The following is a 17,626-nucleotide window of genomic DNA, read 5'->3' as shown; positions in this document are numbered from 1 at the left end:
GTAGCTGTCGAAGCCGCCTACCCATACCTGTATGTGCAAATTTCCATATGCACGAGGGGCATTTATTGTCCACAATCTTACTGACTCGAGAAGTATGTATGTAGCCATCATCGAACATCATAAGGTTGACGTAGATGCAGGCGGCCGGGCCAGAAGCTTTTGTCGATACCCGAATCTCTGGTAAGTTCCAATCTTCTCTTCTGCTGGTACAGACCAGATCCGATCAATCGAGGCGATGGTTGAGGGAGGTCTGCCGTTGATGTATGTATCTTCCTGTTAAGCAAGATTACCTAATCATCGGGCGTGGGCTTGCCCCAAGTGACCTTAATGCAGCCAATCAACCCGCTTAAGAAACTTCCGAATTCGTTAAGCGGCAGTCCCGAATACGTCGGTCGGCGCCATGATGGTACATCTTCCTTGAGGAGTCCTACATCTCGCGCTCCTTATACTATAGTAATGCAGTGCAACTAACTGAGGTAACCCGATTATTGTCCTTTCGCCAGAAGGATGCCAGTTCATGGTTATTAACAGAGAAAAACAGCTAAAGTATAGTCGCGACCAACCTGAGTGTACTTACCTATCTATCGACATGTACGGAGTAGGAATGTACCTGAGCATGCCACGCTAGGTAAACGTAAATGGCTTTGCCCAAGGAAGTAAATCAAATGCCGGGTCAGAACTTGTAGATGTACAGTACCTACCTACCTACCTGCCTACCTGATGCCAACGCCTGCTACCTACATGTACATTAAAAGGTGCTGCACTCCGTAGCATGGCCATTTGGTCTCACTGTCTCGCCAGACTTACAAACAGCCAGTTCAGCGGCAGGATCACAAGTCGCACCTAACACCTGGATAAAATTTGCCTGTATTGGGTGCATTTAAGCTGGATCGACTCAAAGTGTATGTCGCGGCATAATGTGCGGCTGGTCTCAGTCTCCCTGACACGGAGCCATGCATATAGCTTGAATTGCAACTATGAACAGCAGATTAGGCTTTGGGATCAGCGAGACTTGTCTTCCGCACACCGATTTGGCTGCTAGTCTTTCGATCCGCATGTGGCTTTGGTTGCAGAATCCCTTCGCGGCCTGTTGGCAGCCCAATGTCGAGCGAACAAGCACAGCAACATGACCGGCGTATGTAAACCTGATAGGTCATTGCCTCGTACCTTGCATGCCCTTTGCGCCCAAATTTGTGACGGGGCAGCGGGATGACATTAGCGACTCGTTCGCTAGGGACTGAAGAAGCACGAGGCTCGAAAATGCCATAGCGCGCAACCTCCCTCGCTAGGTTACAAGAGACAACAGAGGGGAGGGGAAAAAAAAAAAGGACGGGGATGGAGTACGCCCCGGGGGCATTGGGGCATGCTCAATTTAATTCTCCCTCCGTACAGTAAATTTACATCATAGCCCTCGATATTGTCCGTCCAGCCCAATTCATCAAATTAGATGCAGCAAACACCGCCCATACCGGCCCTGATGCGATAAGAGAGATCATGGGGCATGGTTTATATATGACATGATAATGAGGTGTGAGTGTGTTCAATGGTTCCCATACCTGCCCAACCTTCAATTACGGCCCTTTTCCTCTCCATCCTGGCCGTACCCCCGTCCGTACCCCGTCCGTACCCCTTGTAGCGTCCACCCTGATCAGTCGAAACACAAGCTTGCGGCCGGCGTCGCGCCCCAATCTGAGCGCGCGGAACAGCCTTTGGCGGCCACCAAGCTTCCTGACCGCACAAACGTCGTGTTTCACAAGAGAGGGGTGAACCGTCTAGAATCAGGTGTTTGGAGAGGCAGTTACTGTATTCGATGCCGTTACTGACATCGTCGTCGGTATTTGTAGCTCCGTCGCAGGCGCTCGCAGAACTTAGCCAAGATCCACCGAGGCACTCTCCTCGTTCGACATCGCGGCTCAACGTCCTCGACGAGGATGACAGCTGGGAGAACACCATACGACCTCTGCCTTTATCTCTAGAGCCTCCCGCTAGCCGTTCGGCCTCGCATTCTCGGGAGTCCTCCTTCGACAAGAGCCAGTCTATTGGGCTCGCCGGCATCCCAGAGTCCCCGCCACCGTCCGCCGGCCCGATCGCCTCGCCACGGCTTCCGACCTCAGCCGGTTCGCGTCAAGGTTTCGCTGGTATACTGGAACGAGTGATAGACTCGAAGGCGACGGCATATGGGCACCACCGGCAGACTTCCATCGTTCATGGGTTCCAACACTCGAGGAATGGAAGTTTGGCCAGCACGTCCTCGAGTCCATTGAGCCCACAGGTGATTGCCGCCGCTGGCGTTGGGTTATTGAACGAAAGAACGGAACCGCATGGGACGGCTCGAACGGAGGCGGATGCGACCATGGCTTCCCGACCGCCAACAGCCTTGTCCGGCTCAACCGCGAACACCAGCATGCATCCCACGTTAGAGAGGACCCCATCAACGACCGAAAGCAATTCGGGGACACTTACGCAGAGGAGGGTAGAGCGCATCCATAGCAGGTCGCGACGAGACCATTCCCACCACCCATCACATTCTTCGCGGCATCACAACGAACAGAAAACCGTGGGCGAGTATGCCTTGCATGTTCTATTCACACACGTGAGTTGGGAAATCACCCTGTGCACTCGATATACGCATGCTAACTCCTGACAAGTTCATCGCGCTCGCTGAAGAGAAGCTGAATGAGTGCATCACTGTTCCATTTGACCCTGAACCGCAAATTGAGCAAATCTGCGGCCCCGGAGCAGACCCGGCTTTTGACCAGTTCATTGTCGCCCTTGGGCACATCGCAAAACAGAGGCCCAAACCTCTGATCGACCTGATTATGCTATGGAGGAAACACAAGAGCGAATCCGCCAGCGAAGCAAGGCAGCAGCTCCAGCAGTCAAGAGGCGCCCCTACCAACGCCCCCTCCTGAGGCGCAACACCGAGCCGGTGCAAGTCATCACTGCGAACGCGTCAGCTTCAGAGGCAGGGGCAGCAAATAGCCCAACCTCGCTTGCGGCGAAGCAAGAGTATGTGGCTCAAGCCGAGCGTCGGTCTATCGTATCAATCTATATACTCTGTCGTGTTCTCTTGGAGGTTATCAGTCAAAGTAGTCTCAGCTCCATCACGGTCGAGATGGAAGACAAACTCGAAAGCATCATCTTTGGCCAACTCAAGATTGCCGACATTGAACAGCTTTTCGTGTCCCCGTTGAAGTTGGCCAACTGGAACCTGTTTGCTCAGCTTCTAGGGGTCATGAGTGAGATCAATTTCGTCAGTGTTACAGATAGATTCATCGTCGATCTCGATCGTTCGCTCCAGGAATATACAGCCAGAAGTCCTACCACGGCCAAAGACCCTGAAGGTCAGATGGAGCTGGTGTTAGGGGGAATGAAACACTTGCGCATCAATATTGAGAACGACCTTGCCTGGGAGCAATCGTGCGATTTTCTGGTTTCGCTGGGAAGACTCTTTGCTAAATCGCATGGCCAAAAGGTCAAATCAGCCTTCTGTCAAGTCTTGGATACCCTCCTCTTGCCAATCGCCGCCAAAGCAAGCAATAGCCATTTCACCCATCCCAAATGGGGAGAAGTCATCAGTAACACTACACCTCGCTTGGCGCAGATGTTCGTCAAACCCCGTCATTGGCAATTCGCATTTCCCTTGACGGCTACCATGGTCTGCGTCTCACCCCCTGAAACGTCAAGTTCGCAGTGGTTGCAGCTTGTTCTACCCTTGCAACCCCGATTGAAAGACCGGGCCATGCGTCCGTTGTGCCTCCAAGTCATTTCGAGACTCCTGTGGACCTACCTTTATCGGAGTAACGACGCCCTGGCTGGCGTTGCCCGAAAACTAGATGAAGTCATGAAACTCGTGATACCGCCTACCAAGCGAACTTTCACGCCTGCTGACACGGCTGTGTCGGGTCCCCTCATCCAGATAATCAGGATAATCGGGTACAAGCATACGGAGTACTGCTTGAAGAACATCATTTTCCCCTTAATCAATGCGGATCTATTCAACTCAAATAAGGATCTGAAGGTCGAGCAACTTGACCCGGACAGGATAGTCATTGGCATAAGAGCATTTCTAGTGGTCGTGTCTGACCTGGAGAAGGGTGAAGATGGTCGCCCTCCGTTCCCACTCGAGTTCGCACCACCGCCTCCTTCAGATAGAGCCGCTCCAAGCTCGCCTTCAGCTGTCTCAACACAGCAGCTTCCCCTTAATGGAACACCTGCACTGACCCAGGACGATTCGCTTTCCAAGCTCGTCCGGCTCGATGCGTTGAGCGACGTGGCGAGAGAGTACTACAAAAAGTTCTCGGAGATCCTGGGCAAGATCACCATAATATGCGACAACACATTTGGTGGACAAGCCGCTCTGGATGAGAAATTCAACAGTCCAGGTCCCAAGACACCGATTGCCGAAACATTCAACTTCACGAGGCGAGAAGACCATCAAAGCCCTGCTGAGCAGAAACAAGCGTTCTATGAGCTTCTCCATGTTGCTGTACAAGCACTGCCTCGCTGTCTCTCCAGCGATATCCCGTTTAACCCTCTCATCAACCTTCTATGCACGGGAACCGCCCATGTGCAAACCAACATTGCTGAGTCTTCCGCCCAATCACTCAAGTCAATCGCCCGGCAATCCCATGCAAATCAGGTAACCATGGGATTCGCCCGTTTCATCTTCAATTTTGATGACCGATATTCCACAATGTCTGATGGAGGGATGCTGGGGCCTGGTCATATTGAGAACACCTTGCGACTATATGTTGAGCTTCTACAGATTTGGAGAGATGAGATAAGAGAAAAGACACGGGAAGCAGCATCTGGCCCCAACGAAGGCAACCTCACTGATAAAAGGGGGATGAAGTTGGATCTGTCAAGTATCTGGGCCGAAGTCGAGCATGTTGAAGCACGCGGCCTGTTCTTCCTCTGTTCTCAATCACGGAGAGTGAGATACTTCGCGGTCACAGTTCTTCGACTCATTACAGAATTTGACACCGCACTGGGCAAAGAGAGTGCGCTCGAAAGGGAAAACCAGCGCCTGATTGACATCCTCGAGAATGATTCCGAGCAAGTCATGAGCTTCAAAGATGAGTTGCTGTCGGTAGCAGAACGGAGCCGCCTGCAACGCGGCAAGCAGAATGGCAACAACCGGGGTGCTCTGATTGAGCTCTGCACAAGTGACGTCTCTTACGACACTACACTATGGTTCAAGATCTTCCCCAACCTCATCCGCATCGCGTATGATCGGTGCCCCTTTACAGTTACCATTGGTCGCGATCTGGTCTGCAACCGAATACTTCAAATGTACAAAGGCATTGTGATTATGTCGGAACCCACCCGAGGACTCTACTATGGCTCTGAACCTGGAAGTGCTCGATACAATACAAGAACGCCGGTGACACAACCAGATGTTCTTGTTGAGCAGTTCAAGCTGTATCTTACATTCGCTTGCACGACACTAGTTGACACTGGCACCGCTCAACCTGGCCTCGTGCAGGGCAACCAACACGTACGGAAAGGATCAAAGTCTTCTGACAAGATCATCTCTGCCCGGATCCTATTCAAGTATTTGATCCCTTTGCTACAGGTGTCGTCAGCTTCGGTCCGCGACGCTGTCGTACTGGCTATGGGTTCCATCAACATCAATATATACCGCACGCTGCTAGAAGAACTGGCTGGTCAGGTCGCGAGATGCAACGATGAAGCCCGGGCCCGGATTCACCAGCGCACTAACAGCGGCCCTCGTCGAAACCGCAAGATGGATTTACTGCGAACGGAACTCACCCATGTCTACAAGCTCACCTCTCATTTCCTCAAAGAGCCCGAAGTTTACAATGATGACTGGATCCTGAGTAATCTCACTGCATATACGAAAGATCTCAAGTTGTTCCTTATGGACGGTGAGGTACAGATGGACTGGGAATTTCAGCAGCTGCGGCGTCACTATTGCGGTCTCATGGAGGAACTATTCGAGGGGATCAACCGAGCTAGAGATCCCTCCCGATGGTTGACTTTCGAGGCTCGCAAGTCCTCTTTTGCCCTGATGGAAGACTGGTGCGGTTTTTCTCCGAACCAGCCACAAATTCGACAGAGGGAAGATACAATGAGGCAATCCATGATCGATCAACAGTCGGTTGGTGAGCGAGGAACGCTGTCTGCGGCGATGGAGATCGAGAAAAGAAATCTGAGGACTGCGGCTCTAAGCGCTATGGCGGCGCTTTGCGCCGGTCCTATCAGCGTCACCACTGAAAGTGGCGTGAATTTGTCGTTTGACATACGACGCATGCTCGCATGGGTTGAGACCATCTTCAACTCAGGGAGTGACCGTCTGAACCTTATCGGGCGGCGTGCTCTGAAGAACCTGATCGTTTTCAACCAAGTGGAACACTCATATTTACTTGAGCACTGCATCGCACGCTGCTATCTGGCTGACGTTTCAAAAGTGCTCGAGAGCTATTTCGCCGTCGTGACCGAGGTCCTTCTACAGCACACTGACTATCCGTCGCCTTTCTGGAGACTTCTCGGGCTATGCCTTTTCACACTTGGTAATGATGCGAGCGAAATCCGGTCCAAATCAGCACGCGTGCTGCGAGCTCTTGAAGAACGGCAACAGGCCGGGCGTACCTCGAAGATCCAGGATTTCGATATCAGCATATCCGACAAAACGAAGGCCGTGTATAAACTGGCCCAATTCGAAATTTCAAAGCGGCTTGCGAAGCAACATCCAGAGCTCGCGTTCCATATATTTTCCGAGTTCACGCTTTATTTCAAAAGCCTACAGGCAGGGGCCCAGCGTAACGTGGTAGCAGTGATCTTGCCCTGGATCCAAACCATTGAGCTCAAGATCGATCCCAACGGGGGCCCTGTAGCCAGCTCATATGTACTTCTTGCCAATTTGCTGGAGATCACAATCAAATCCAGCGCAGCTTTACACAACGAAGTCCAAGCCTTGTGGCAGGCGCTGGCGACTGGTCCGCATCCCGGCAATGTTCGACTCGTTATGGACTTCATCATCTCTCTCTGCCTCGAAAGGCGGGAACAGAACTTTGTCGAATACGCCAAGCAGATAGTGGTCTTCTTGTCAAGCGCTCCAAGTGCACCAGGTATCAAAGTAGTGGAGTTTCTGCTGATGCAGATTACACCCAAGGCCATGGTTCCCAACGAGAAACGAGAAGCCGTACCACCACCCCCGGATGTTAACCAATTGCCGTATTGTGCTGATCTTGCCGAGGCCCTTCCGGTTGGCACCAAACAAGCTGGGTTTTCTCTTGGGCAACTGGCTCTAATCCTGCTCGTGGACCTAATGGTATCCCCGGTACAGGTCACCGCCGACAACCTGCCGGTCCTGTTGCAGGTCGTCACAGTTCTGTGGGATCACTACACGCCGCTTGTCCAGGAGCAAGCCCGAGAGATGCTGGTTCACCTTATCCACGAACTCGTTATCTCGAAAATGGATGATGCTGCACCCAAGGAGACGAAAGAGTCCATCGAAAACCTAATCGATGCCATTCGTCGCCACGACCGCACCGTGGTTTGGAACTACGAAGACAACAACGGAAAAGTCGTTGATCGTGAGAAGAGTGTGCCGCAAAGCATGGAGTATCTCACTGCCCAGGTTGTGAAAACCTTCGAAATCACATTTCCTGGAATTAAAGAATCATGGAGCCGCCTCTCTCTAACGTGGGCTACCTCATGCCCTGTGCGGCATCTGGCCTGCCGTTCATTCCAGATTTTCCGATGTATCTTGACGTCGATGGATCAGCTGATGCTGGGAGACATGCTCGCAAGACTATCCAACACCATCGCAGACGAAGACTCCGAAATCCAAACTTTCTCCATGGAAATTCTGACAACACTGAAAACGCTCATCGTCAAGTTGGACAACGAGAAGCTCTTAGCTTTGCCTCAGCTGTTTTGGACCACATGTGCTTGCTTGGAATCCATCAATGAGAGGGAGTTCCTTGAAGCAGTGGATATGCTCAACGAGTTCCTGGAGAAACTTGACTTCTATGATCCAAACGTTCGCCGTATTTTGGCGGAGGGACAACCCCCACGGTGGGATGGCTCTTTCGAAGGGTTGCAGAACCTACTCTACAAGGGACTGCGATCATCAATATGCCTCGAGCCAACTCTGAAGACGTTGGACAAATTGGTGCAGTTGCCGAGCGATCACTTGATCGGGATGGATGATCGTCTGTTTTTCACCACCCTTGCTAACTTTCCTCGTTTCTTGGAGGCCCTGGAGCAGGACCTGGACACACTGCCCGACGATATCATGCAGTCCGCGGATATCCTATTTGCAGTTGCTGAGGCCCAGGGCTTTCAGTCCATCTGTGCTGCTCTAGATGGATTCATGAGCTGCGGGTACAGCAGCAGCCATGACTTCCTTTGGCAGTTGTTCTATGCCCTTCGTGACGTCTACTTACCACGACTGGATGTCAGCATGCTTGTCATGCTGATGGGATTCCTGACCAATAGCATACCGCCAGTAAAGATCATGACCATGCGGATCCTGAGCGTCGTCATCCCCGAGACGGAAATGAGGAAACCCGAGATTGCCGGGCACGGTTCAGACCTAATTTCTCCGCTTCTGCGTCTGCTTCAGAGCGAGTACTGTATGGAAGCCCTCGAGGTTTTGGGCAGCATCATGACCATGTCGGGATCTTCTATGGACAAGCATCACCTCCGGATGAGCATGACAAGGGCGTCTTCGAAGGCCGTCCGCAAAGAATACGAACGAACTCAGAGTCTGTTTGGTATACCCGAAGAGTCTGGATGGGCCGTCCCTATACCTGCTAAGAAAACGGACATTACGCGCGCCAACATACATGCTGCCTTCTATGTTTGCCAGTCCGATGAGGAGAACGGAACACCGACTGAGCCTACCCCCACTCCCGAGGTCGAATTCCACAATGACGATTTCCCCCTACGGCTACTTCCAGGTGCCGGATCGCAGTGATACCATGATGTCTGATGATGTTCGAAATGAGGGTCCATCGGGAGCGGACCTGGTCACGAGGCTCGACAGCCTTGACGACTTCTTCGACGACTTGTCTCAGAGCCCGCCAAGCGAGGGCCGTTCATCACGCACCATTACTGAGTTTTCGCCCGAAGGCTACGAAAGCACCACTCAGCTCTACGATGAGCAGATCCTGCCCATTCTCCACCAAGCCAGCAGTAATACGTCGTTCCAAAACGGCTTCGTCGACCGTCCGCCGCCAGCTGGCTTCTCCCCGCGGGACATGCCCAGCAGTGCCAATACCATGAACCCTGGCGCATTCAGCATCGCCGCCAACAATCAGAACTCCGGGAATCTGATGACGACCACCATTGTCCGTCCGCCCTTGCATAACCGCTCCATCACGTCACCCTCGGCGCCCGCGAGCTATACCCCGCAGATGGGCGACTCGTTCACGTCGGACGACGAGCTGACCGAGGATGTCTTCTCGGACGTCGATGACGCTGCGACCCTGGCTGGTAGCGGTAGTGCCGGCAGTGTTAGCGGCAGCGGCAGCGGCGGTAATCAGTATTCGGGTGCCGGAGCCGGCGGTGGTGGCGCGTTAGGGGCAGCAGGCGAGAACGGCAACTTCTTTCTCGAATCCATGATCCGCCCCGTCAAGCAGGCCACACGCAGCCACATGCGCCGCCTCACGGGCGGGCGCTCGCGCGAGGCCGAGCGCCAACGCGACCTCTTCCGCACGCAGCAGCTCGGCCAGATCTCAAGCCCTCAAGTGCCCAAGGTGCCCAACAGCTATCTGATGAAGTCGCCGGATTCGCCGGGCGACATGTTGTGATCACATAGACACACTCTGTATAGGAACAGGATGGGGAGAGGCCGGGCGGATGGTGTGGGAAGATGGACATGGTAATGAATGACACATAATTTTACAAAACACGGAATGAATACGTGGTGGGAAGATATACTTATGTAATAACGAGTCGCGATTGATACTATCTTCGGCTTGGCGCGTTCGGTTGTTGCTGAGAGACAGCTGGTCAACTTTGTAGCCATCATATCACTTGAAATTCAAGGTTTATGCATCTACATGTTTGCGTGTGTATGCGTATCGTTAGAGACGATACCCAAGATACTCTGTATACGCTGTATATGGTCTGACTGGAAGGCGTATTATAGCAATTCATCAAACGGACAATTCACGTAACAGCGAATGCATGAACTGTTGATATCATATCAACCACTACTCGCACGTTTGCCGCTACCTGCAAACGACTTCTAGGAGGCCGAGCCAGAAACCCCAAAACAATGGCCTGTTGGATTCATAAAACTGTATATGTGGATATATCATTTTTTACACCTACACAAAATGATCCCGCATGAGTTGGTATCCAATAACATGGTTAGCAGTTTGTGCATGCACTAGGGGCATCAAATGGCAGTGTCAGCCCAATAGACGGTGCACCGTCATGAACTTGATACAGCAGGGCTGGCGGGTCAGTCATCACAGTAGAATAGGGGATGGGTACCTGGGGGGTTCACGCGCAATCTTTGGAAAGAAGTATTAGCATCATTTGTGTTCATAAGATATTCTGATTGTTTGTGTGACGAACCCTAAAAGCAGCATGTCTAAGCCCAAGCGCAAGACTCCTATCCCGTCAGCCGTGAGTTCTCCCTGTTTCCGTATCAGCGAGAATGGCATGTCCGCTCGTCGTTTTCCTGTGCCGTGTCCGCACCAGCTAGAAGAAATCAAGTTCGGATCGGGGCAAGCAACCATCTATGATGATTGGTATAATAGGATGGCGAGGCAAAGGCTAGTATCGGTATCGGGTAGAGTAGTCTTTGGGACTGACGACCAAACCACGGCCCTTCTTGGCGCCCTTGTAGACAGTCTCGGTGATGTCGATGAGTTCTTGCTTGTCTTCGAGAACCCAGTTGATCTTGTTGTTGTTTCCGGTTCCGCAGTCGACCATAATGTGCTTGTTACGGAAGAAGAACATGATAGTGCAGGCGTCGTACAGTTCTATTTGATTGCGCCGTTTGATCAGTACGTGGCCTGCGGGAAGATGGACGGAATGCCTTGGCGCTGTAGTACTTACCATACATCTGGTTGAAATCTGGTACTTGGTCGATGTCACACAGGTAGATGACGCAAAAGTTGGAGACGGCGTTGGCGATCTTGTAGAGCATCTCGTCCTGCCTCATGCAGTCGGGATCCCAGTCTCTGCCGAATCGAATCAAAACGAGGCGATCTTCTTCCGAAAGGATGGCCTGGTGCAGCGCTTGACGTTAGCATGGCTCGTCCAGGCAATAGACCGCATATCGTATTCCCGTGCAAAAAGACACGGTCTCTGCGACAAGCGGGGGAGCTGCTTACCTGGTCCACATGCCATCCCGTCTTGAGATGCGGAAGCACGAACGACATGGTGAAATCGATAAGACGTTTGCGTACTGACTCGGGAGGCGCGAAGGCGGAGAGAAGATCCCACGATGTCTGGAGTTTGGAGTTTGACTGGTGCAAGTGTGGGGTGTAGTGGAAGCGGGAAGTACCTAAGGTGGGGCCACTCCTGCCGCAAGTACCTATCAGGAGCGACTAGTCCAGTAATAGAAGTCGGTCAGCCGCTCTATCTGCAATCAAAAGCACCTGCCGGCAGAATTAGTACGAGGCCTTCAACTTTTCTGTGGGGATGGTCCATCTCGCTTTAATTCCTGTATGATACGGAACCTCATGGGAAAAAGTGCAGCGAAACTGCAATTTGAAGAGATCCATGCTGCATATACAGCAAATCGCCCTCATTCCGCCACAATTTTGTCCCTGTGAAAGGGCTCCCGGCGCGGCTATAGGATTGCTGCATCTTGGACATAAGAAAACGCTGCAAGAACAGCCGTTATACGTCTTGTACTTCCATCCGGTTGATTCTCTAAGCCTTAGAAAAGATGATGAAACGGAAGAGGAATCTCGGTCGCGATGCGCCTAATGCCGACCCTACAGATACAACAAGGCCTCCCAAGAGGAAGCGCAATGTCGTTCACGAGGCGCCCACCTCGGAAGAGGTTCACACAGCCAGACAGCTTCACCATCTCTTGACGTTTGAGCAAGACTTGCGCAATTCCCGCCACGGCCTTCAGTCGTTCAAGGAACTCCTCGATGGCATTGTGAACGACAAACAAGACAACCGCGGCGCCCGGTTGGACATTCTCACACAGTACCTGGATCTGACTAAACCCAGGGAGTTTGAGGACGAGGTACCCGTCTATCTCCCTGACGTCATGGAAACATGGAGCCTGGCGGCCCAATTGGACAATGAGAACGTCATGTCAGCAGTCGTTGTCGTCCTTGCCCTGCTCTTGAGGGTGATATCAGACCATGTGGAGCTTGTCCCGACCGGTCTGGGCATTGCACGTACCATTCTCCAGAAACGCCAACAAGAGCTTCTGGCCAAGAACCTATCAGCACAAAAGGGGAGGGACTTCGTCATATCGCCGACTTTGCGACTGGTCAGGGAGATAATCTGTCTTGATGGCGGCGCCCTTGCCGCACCGACATTCCGAGCAAGAAACTTTACCTTAAAGTCATTGGCGAGGAATATGGGCCTCCGCTATCTCGGTGAAGGTGCGGAGGATCCCCAGCGACCTTCTATCAGAACTAATGCCGTCAGAGTATTCATGAGCTGTCTCAAGTTTCTCCAGGTCGAGGCCAAGAAAGAGTTTCTATACCAGAAGGATATTGTGGCCGCTCTGATGCGAGAACTCAGGGAAGACCCTTCTTACCTCATTTTGGAGATCCTCCATACGTTGAGAGACTCTGTTGTGCTGGATTCGAAATTGCCCAAAGATGTGAAGATCCGACTTCTCAATGCGCAATCGCTGATCCGGATATCTTCACTTTATACATATCATCAGGGGCCATCGGCGGCAGATGTTGATCAAGAGGTTCAACAAGCAGCCCACACCTTCTTAATCGCAGCTTGCACGACCACAGCGGCCGGTATAATACGACCTCAAAGTGGCTATTACCCAGACGGAGTCGATCCCAATGCTATCATCAGCTCCGATTCTGATGATGTCAACGAGCCGGGCCTGGAAAGTGTGCCTTGGATAGACAAGTTTCACGATGAGGTGCCCGTACGCAATACATTGCTTGCCGAGTTTATTCAGACGCTCCGGCCATGGTCAAGTCTTAAGCAGAACGAACTGCTTACTGCAATATTCACAGCTTGCCCTGAGCTCGTGGCAAACTACTACACCAACAAAAGAGCATTTGGATTTGAACCAAAGTTGTCCGCGACTTGGATCGGCTACTCTACACTCATCTTTAACACCATACGCCTGCACATTCCGCCATTCTTTGGCCATCCTAAAGAGTACGCCAAACTACCGCCCCCTACCTCAGTGGTCCTTGGCAATATACTCCCACTACCACTGGATGCGAAGACGATATCCCGCTGTTTGACCCTCACGCAGAACTCGAAACTCATATCCTTTTTTGCGGTTCGATTGCTCGTAATATCTCTAGAAAAACTCGCAGCTGTGTTGGAGATGCACAGACAGGCCGCTCTTTCATCGAGTCCGCTTTGGAAGGATGCTGCCCGCCGGCTCGTCGAGGAGTTCTGCCGGCGCGTACCTAACTTGAAAGACATCATCGTAAGTGCTTATCGTGCTTTGTCTGAGGACGACCTTCTACAACGAGTAGCAGTGACGCGATGCCTCCTGCTGTACCATGAGGTGATTCCTCAAGTTGCATTAGCGGCCAAGTTTGACTTCTCTTCGTTATTATCTACTGCTATCAAGAATTTCGAAGTCTCGGAAGAAGAGAAACAGGCTCGTTCGCTGCGGCTGCTAGAACTCGAGAACATCTCTGCGATCGCCGAGTACTCGCCTGGTATGAGATGGTTCTCCCACGGCAAAAATTTCCAACACTCGCCCTTCATGACCTTGTTACGGCTCTTCACCGAAAACACCCAGGGAATGTTTGCCGCAAAGTCGACCAGCACATTGCAGTTTGTCGCCGAATCGCATGGCCTCGTCACAGGAAAGTCGCGGGGATCAGGCCTTGAACCATTGATGGATGCCCTCAGGAAGCAGGGGCACATTGATTCCGGTATTTGGGCTTTCCTGGACAACTGCGTGGAGCGGTGCGCCAGATCCCCGATCAAGTACCAAGAACTCATCATGGAATGGAGATCGAAGCATGCAACTGAAGAAAAAGCACTGGGAACCCTGTCTATAACACCTTTAATGAGCACCATGGTGGAGCAGCTACCTTTCGCGGTATCCTCGATGGCCAAGGGTGAAGGTCTTACGGGTCTCGCTGTTTTCCTGTCTGATTATCTCGGATTTTCAAGGGATGCAGGCATAGCGGAGGAGTTGCTCAAGGATGTGCTACACAAGTTCAAGGAAGCATTCGGGGAGACAGAGGCACTGAAGAGTCTTTCCCTGCCAGACCTCCAGATCTCGGATGACATGGAGGTTGACGAGGTCCCTGCTACGAATGGGCAAGCCGAGGCCAACCACAGCGAGACGGGTCGGGCCGAGGAGGAACAGCTTGAGCAGCTGCTTCATGTGCCCGTCAAAGCTAGCAAAGACAACAATGCCTTGATGAACTGGTCATCCAAAACAGCGGAAGAGCTGGTTGAAGAAGGCTACACAGCATCGGTCGTCTGGCTCCTGGCGTCTGAGCACCCCAGTATTCGCAAGGAGGCTCTGACCAGCTTGACCAAGATCGCACTAAAGGTCAAGGAATCAAGCTACGAGGAGAACGAACAGGTCTGGCTTCTACTTTCGGAGCTGGCCGAGACGGCCAAGTTGGTCATTGGGGAAGGCACCATGCCTAATACCATCCTGGCCTTCGTCTGTCGCGCGCTTGACATCTTGAAGAGCCCGACGCATGCCCTGTACCCGAAACTCAACACATTTCTCACCCGCGGACCCATTTGGGATCTCGATAAGGTGCCGATGGTTCAGGAGATCTTACACGAGGGGCCTACGGCTGACGAAGCTTACTACACCGAGCTGAGCTGGCTTCTTTCCTATCTGTTAGACTCCCTCCGGGGTCCTGCTGATGTGGCAGTCTTCCACAAGAGGAAGGTGTTCGAACGAGTTTTGGTACTCATGTCCAACCCTTACATGGGGCCGAATCTTCGGACCCAAATACTGCGGATCATCTACCGGGGTACGACAGTGGAAGGAGGAAGCGATACGCTGGTGACTCGGTTCGGTGGTGTGAGTTGGCTATCGGCACAAGGGTTCACCAGTCATACGGATGGTGCTGTGTGCAGGGCCCTGGCTAAGCGACTATGTACGACCTGCAGCGCGGGACGACTTGAAGGCTGGGCCAAATACTCGGGAAAAGACCTCGAGCAAGCATTGTAAGAAGAATCTAGATTGAGAGGATAGTGCGCAGTTTGAAATGGAATACCCACAGTTTAGAGAAGCGTGCCACGGGGAAATTGCGACATTCATTACGGAGTAACTTGAACATATCCCGTGGAGTTGTAGATCCAGATATTCCAAACTGGGGTATTCTTTCTGTGGAACTCCTCGGGGCCCGTAGTTGCGTCAAATTCGCGCTCTCCAAGATGCACGTACACTGCACTTCTGTCACGCAGCTACCGCTTCCAATGTGCAATTTCTCGTAGTCTCCGAGATGATTGTAAATCTGACGAGAGTGTAAAGGTTAAGTTTTCAGGTACTATTAAAAGTTGTTACCCAATTATAGACGAAGGAAGTCTCCAAGAACCTAGGGTAGGGATACAACTACATAATGTAGTGAGGTAGCGCACATTCTAGGTAGCTAGGAACTGCGACGGCCATCAATGAGAGACTTCTGAAGCCGAAGAATGCCAATTGCGGCAGGCGCTGACTTTACAGAGATATTTCTATTTCTCTCCCTCTCTTGATTGAGAAAGAGAAGGGCGGAGAAATGCCAAGCAGCATTACGAATCGCCAGGAAGCGATCTACAAAAGCCACCCGATGATCCGAATAAGGGACCAGTGGGACAACATACGACGCCTGCTGCTCAGTGGACAGTGTGGACGGCAGACTGCTGCCCAGAAAAGGCAGAACAGGCGGGCGTCTGGGCAGAAGCGACTCCATCAAAACACCGCACTGCTCTCAAAGTCGCACACTCAGCCGGCTATAATCTCACGACGAATAAGTCACCTTAACTAAAGCTTTATAAAATAAAAAATTTATGGATATATTTTGAAGCGCCCTTAAAATATTACTATAAATTTTAACATTTTATTTGAGCGTTTATGGGCTTCAACGTGGCTGGTTGAAAGCAGGCTGTTATTTGGCGGTACACTTTAGGAGTGCGGTGTCTTGTTGGAGTCGCTTCTGGTCTGGGCATGCAAGCACATGGCAGCTGGAAGGACGCATCTGGTATCCATACTGTATGACGAAACGGTTGTCGTCTCCACTTATATCCGCGTCACGTAGGCCTGATCTCTCGTTTCAGATGGCAGATGGCAGACGGCCAAAGACAGCGAGCGCGCCCGGAAGCGTGTTTCATGTCCCCTTTGGATTCCTTTGGGTCCCTTTGGGTTCCTTGGGTCCCTTTGGGTTCCTTTGGGTCCCTTCGTTTTCCCTTCGATTGGGAGTGTGTGTGCTGTACGGGGCGTATTTGTCTCAGACTCGGCCTGCAAAGTTTAAACTGCAGCAGCCCTTACTGTGAAGGGCGGGCTTCCCTATTTTGATAGATGCATACGAACGAGCACTTCAACCGTGTACTTGAAATAGTACCTACGCAAAAAACCTTATTCGGCCTCGCTGGCCAGTGACCTGCGGCTAAGCGCCTAAAGGCGAAACGGATCGGTGGCCTGGTCGTCGGCTACCATAACACCACCAACAACCAACAACCAACAGGGCGGTCGTTTGTGAGGCGTAGATTAGTTGACATCCCATCAGCCGTTGGGACTGACTAGCGACCGAGCGATCTACAACAAGTAGCCACCTCGCGGCCGGACCCCTAAGCGCCAAATGTTCCGGAAGAAGCAACTGCCAAAAAAGAAAAATTGCCGGCTGGAACATGCAACAAAAGCCTACGAAGCCTCTCCTCCAGTGGTTTGTCGATTGACCTCTGGTTAGGTACCCCCCCTCGCGATCAGCAAGCCACTGTCACCCACGCCTCATTCGACTTCTTCTGTGCAGACCTAGGCAACGCAAGGCGATTCGCCAGTCCGGATTCGGGGATCTGCTCGCTCAAGGGGTTCTGAAGGGGGCCTGATCGAGGCTGGCTGGCAAGTCCCGCGTACTGCTTTGACTGCCCGCTGCCCGCGCCCCCAAGCCAGCACCAAGGCCTGTTCCAACTTCCATCTTGGGTAGTATTTTGTTTCCCCTCCCTCCTGGCCCCTGCATTTCCGGCTGGTGCTGCATCAGCTAAACAGCAGACTTTGGCGGTCCCCAAGTACTTGTGACGACGCCCAAGCTGGCCGTGGGTGATCTGTATCAACCGAATATCTTGTAACAATGGTTTGAGATCGGCATCAACGAGCTCTGCGAAAACCGGGTCCCCCGGGGTAGGGATGGCCTGGCCGGGAAAAAGACAAGAAAAGGAAAGCCATGGCAACGTACGCACATGGGGTAGATTCGTAAGCTGTGCCCCAGAAATGATGCATACCAGGTCCTAGGCTGCACACAAGCGCTGTCACGCTCTATTCTTGGGATGTACGGGTGCT

At 52.2% G+C, this 17,626-nt stretch overlaps 5 protein-coding genes across 5 annotated transcripts; 4 read left to right on the top strand and 1 right to left on the bottom strand.

The window, feature by feature from the left end:
* Window positions 1-1,810: 1,810 nt before the first annotated feature.
* PG986_005479 (cell morphogenesis N-terminal-domain-containing protein) lies at window positions 1,811-2,490 on the top strand (the record flags this gene model as incomplete). The annotated part of the gene is made up of 2 exons (XM_066841701.1): window positions 1,811-2,073; window positions 2,160-2,490. 2 exons carry the CDS (start codon window positions 1,811-1,813, stop codon window positions 2,488-2,490), a joined length of 594 nt encoding a protein of 197 aa, XP_066701563.1.
* A 334-nt stretch (window positions 2,491-2,824) lies between these two features.
* Window positions 2,825-8,950, top strand: PG986_005478 (cell morphogenesis N-terminal-domain-containing protein; the record flags this gene model as incomplete). Its single annotated transcript, XM_066841700.1, has 1 exon — window positions 2,825-8,950. One exon carries the CDS (start codon window positions 2,825-2,827, stop codon window positions 8,948-8,950), a length of 6,126 nt encoding a protein of 2,041 aa, XP_066701562.1.
* A 7-nt stretch (window positions 8,951-8,957) lies between these two features.
* Window positions 8,958-9,785, top strand: PG986_005477 (uncharacterized protein; the record flags this gene model as incomplete). The annotated part of the gene is made up of 1 exon (XM_066841699.1): window positions 8,958-9,785. The coding sequence occupies one exon, from the start codon at window positions 8,958-8,960 to the stop codon at window positions 9,783-9,785; it is 828 nt and encodes a 275-aa protein (XP_066701561.1).
* Window positions 9,786-10,761: 976 nt separating this feature from the next.
* On the bottom strand, window positions 10,762-11,372 carry PG986_005476 (mitosis protein DIM1-domain-containing protein; the record flags this gene model as incomplete). The annotated part of the gene is made up of 3 exons (XM_066841698.1): window positions 10,762-10,970; window positions 11,047-11,218; window positions 11,325-11,372. 3 exons carry the CDS (start codon window positions 11,370-11,372, stop codon window positions 10,762-10,764), a joined length of 429 nt encoding a protein of 142 aa, XP_066701560.1.
* A 512-nt stretch (window positions 11,373-11,884) lies between these two features.
* On the top strand, window positions 11,885-15,319 carry PG986_005475 (uncharacterized protein; the record flags this gene model as incomplete). The annotated part of the gene is made up of 1 exon (XM_066841697.1): window positions 11,885-15,319. One exon carries the CDS (start codon window positions 11,885-11,887, stop codon window positions 15,317-15,319), a length of 3,435 nt encoding a protein of 1,144 aa, XP_066701559.1.
* Window positions 15,320-17,626: the final 2,307 nt, after the last annotated feature.

Source organism: Apiospora aurea (genome assembly GCF_038362705.1).
Source record: "Apiospora aurea strain CBS 24483 chromosome Unknown utg000004l_segment0_segment0, whole genome shotgun sequence".
Lineage (NCBI taxonomy): Eukaryota > Fungi > Ascomycota > Sordariomycetes > Amphisphaeriales > Apiosporaceae > Apiospora > Apiospora aurea.
Note: the sequence above shows the minus strand (reverse complement) of the source record. Positions and strands in the feature narration are given on the sequence as shown.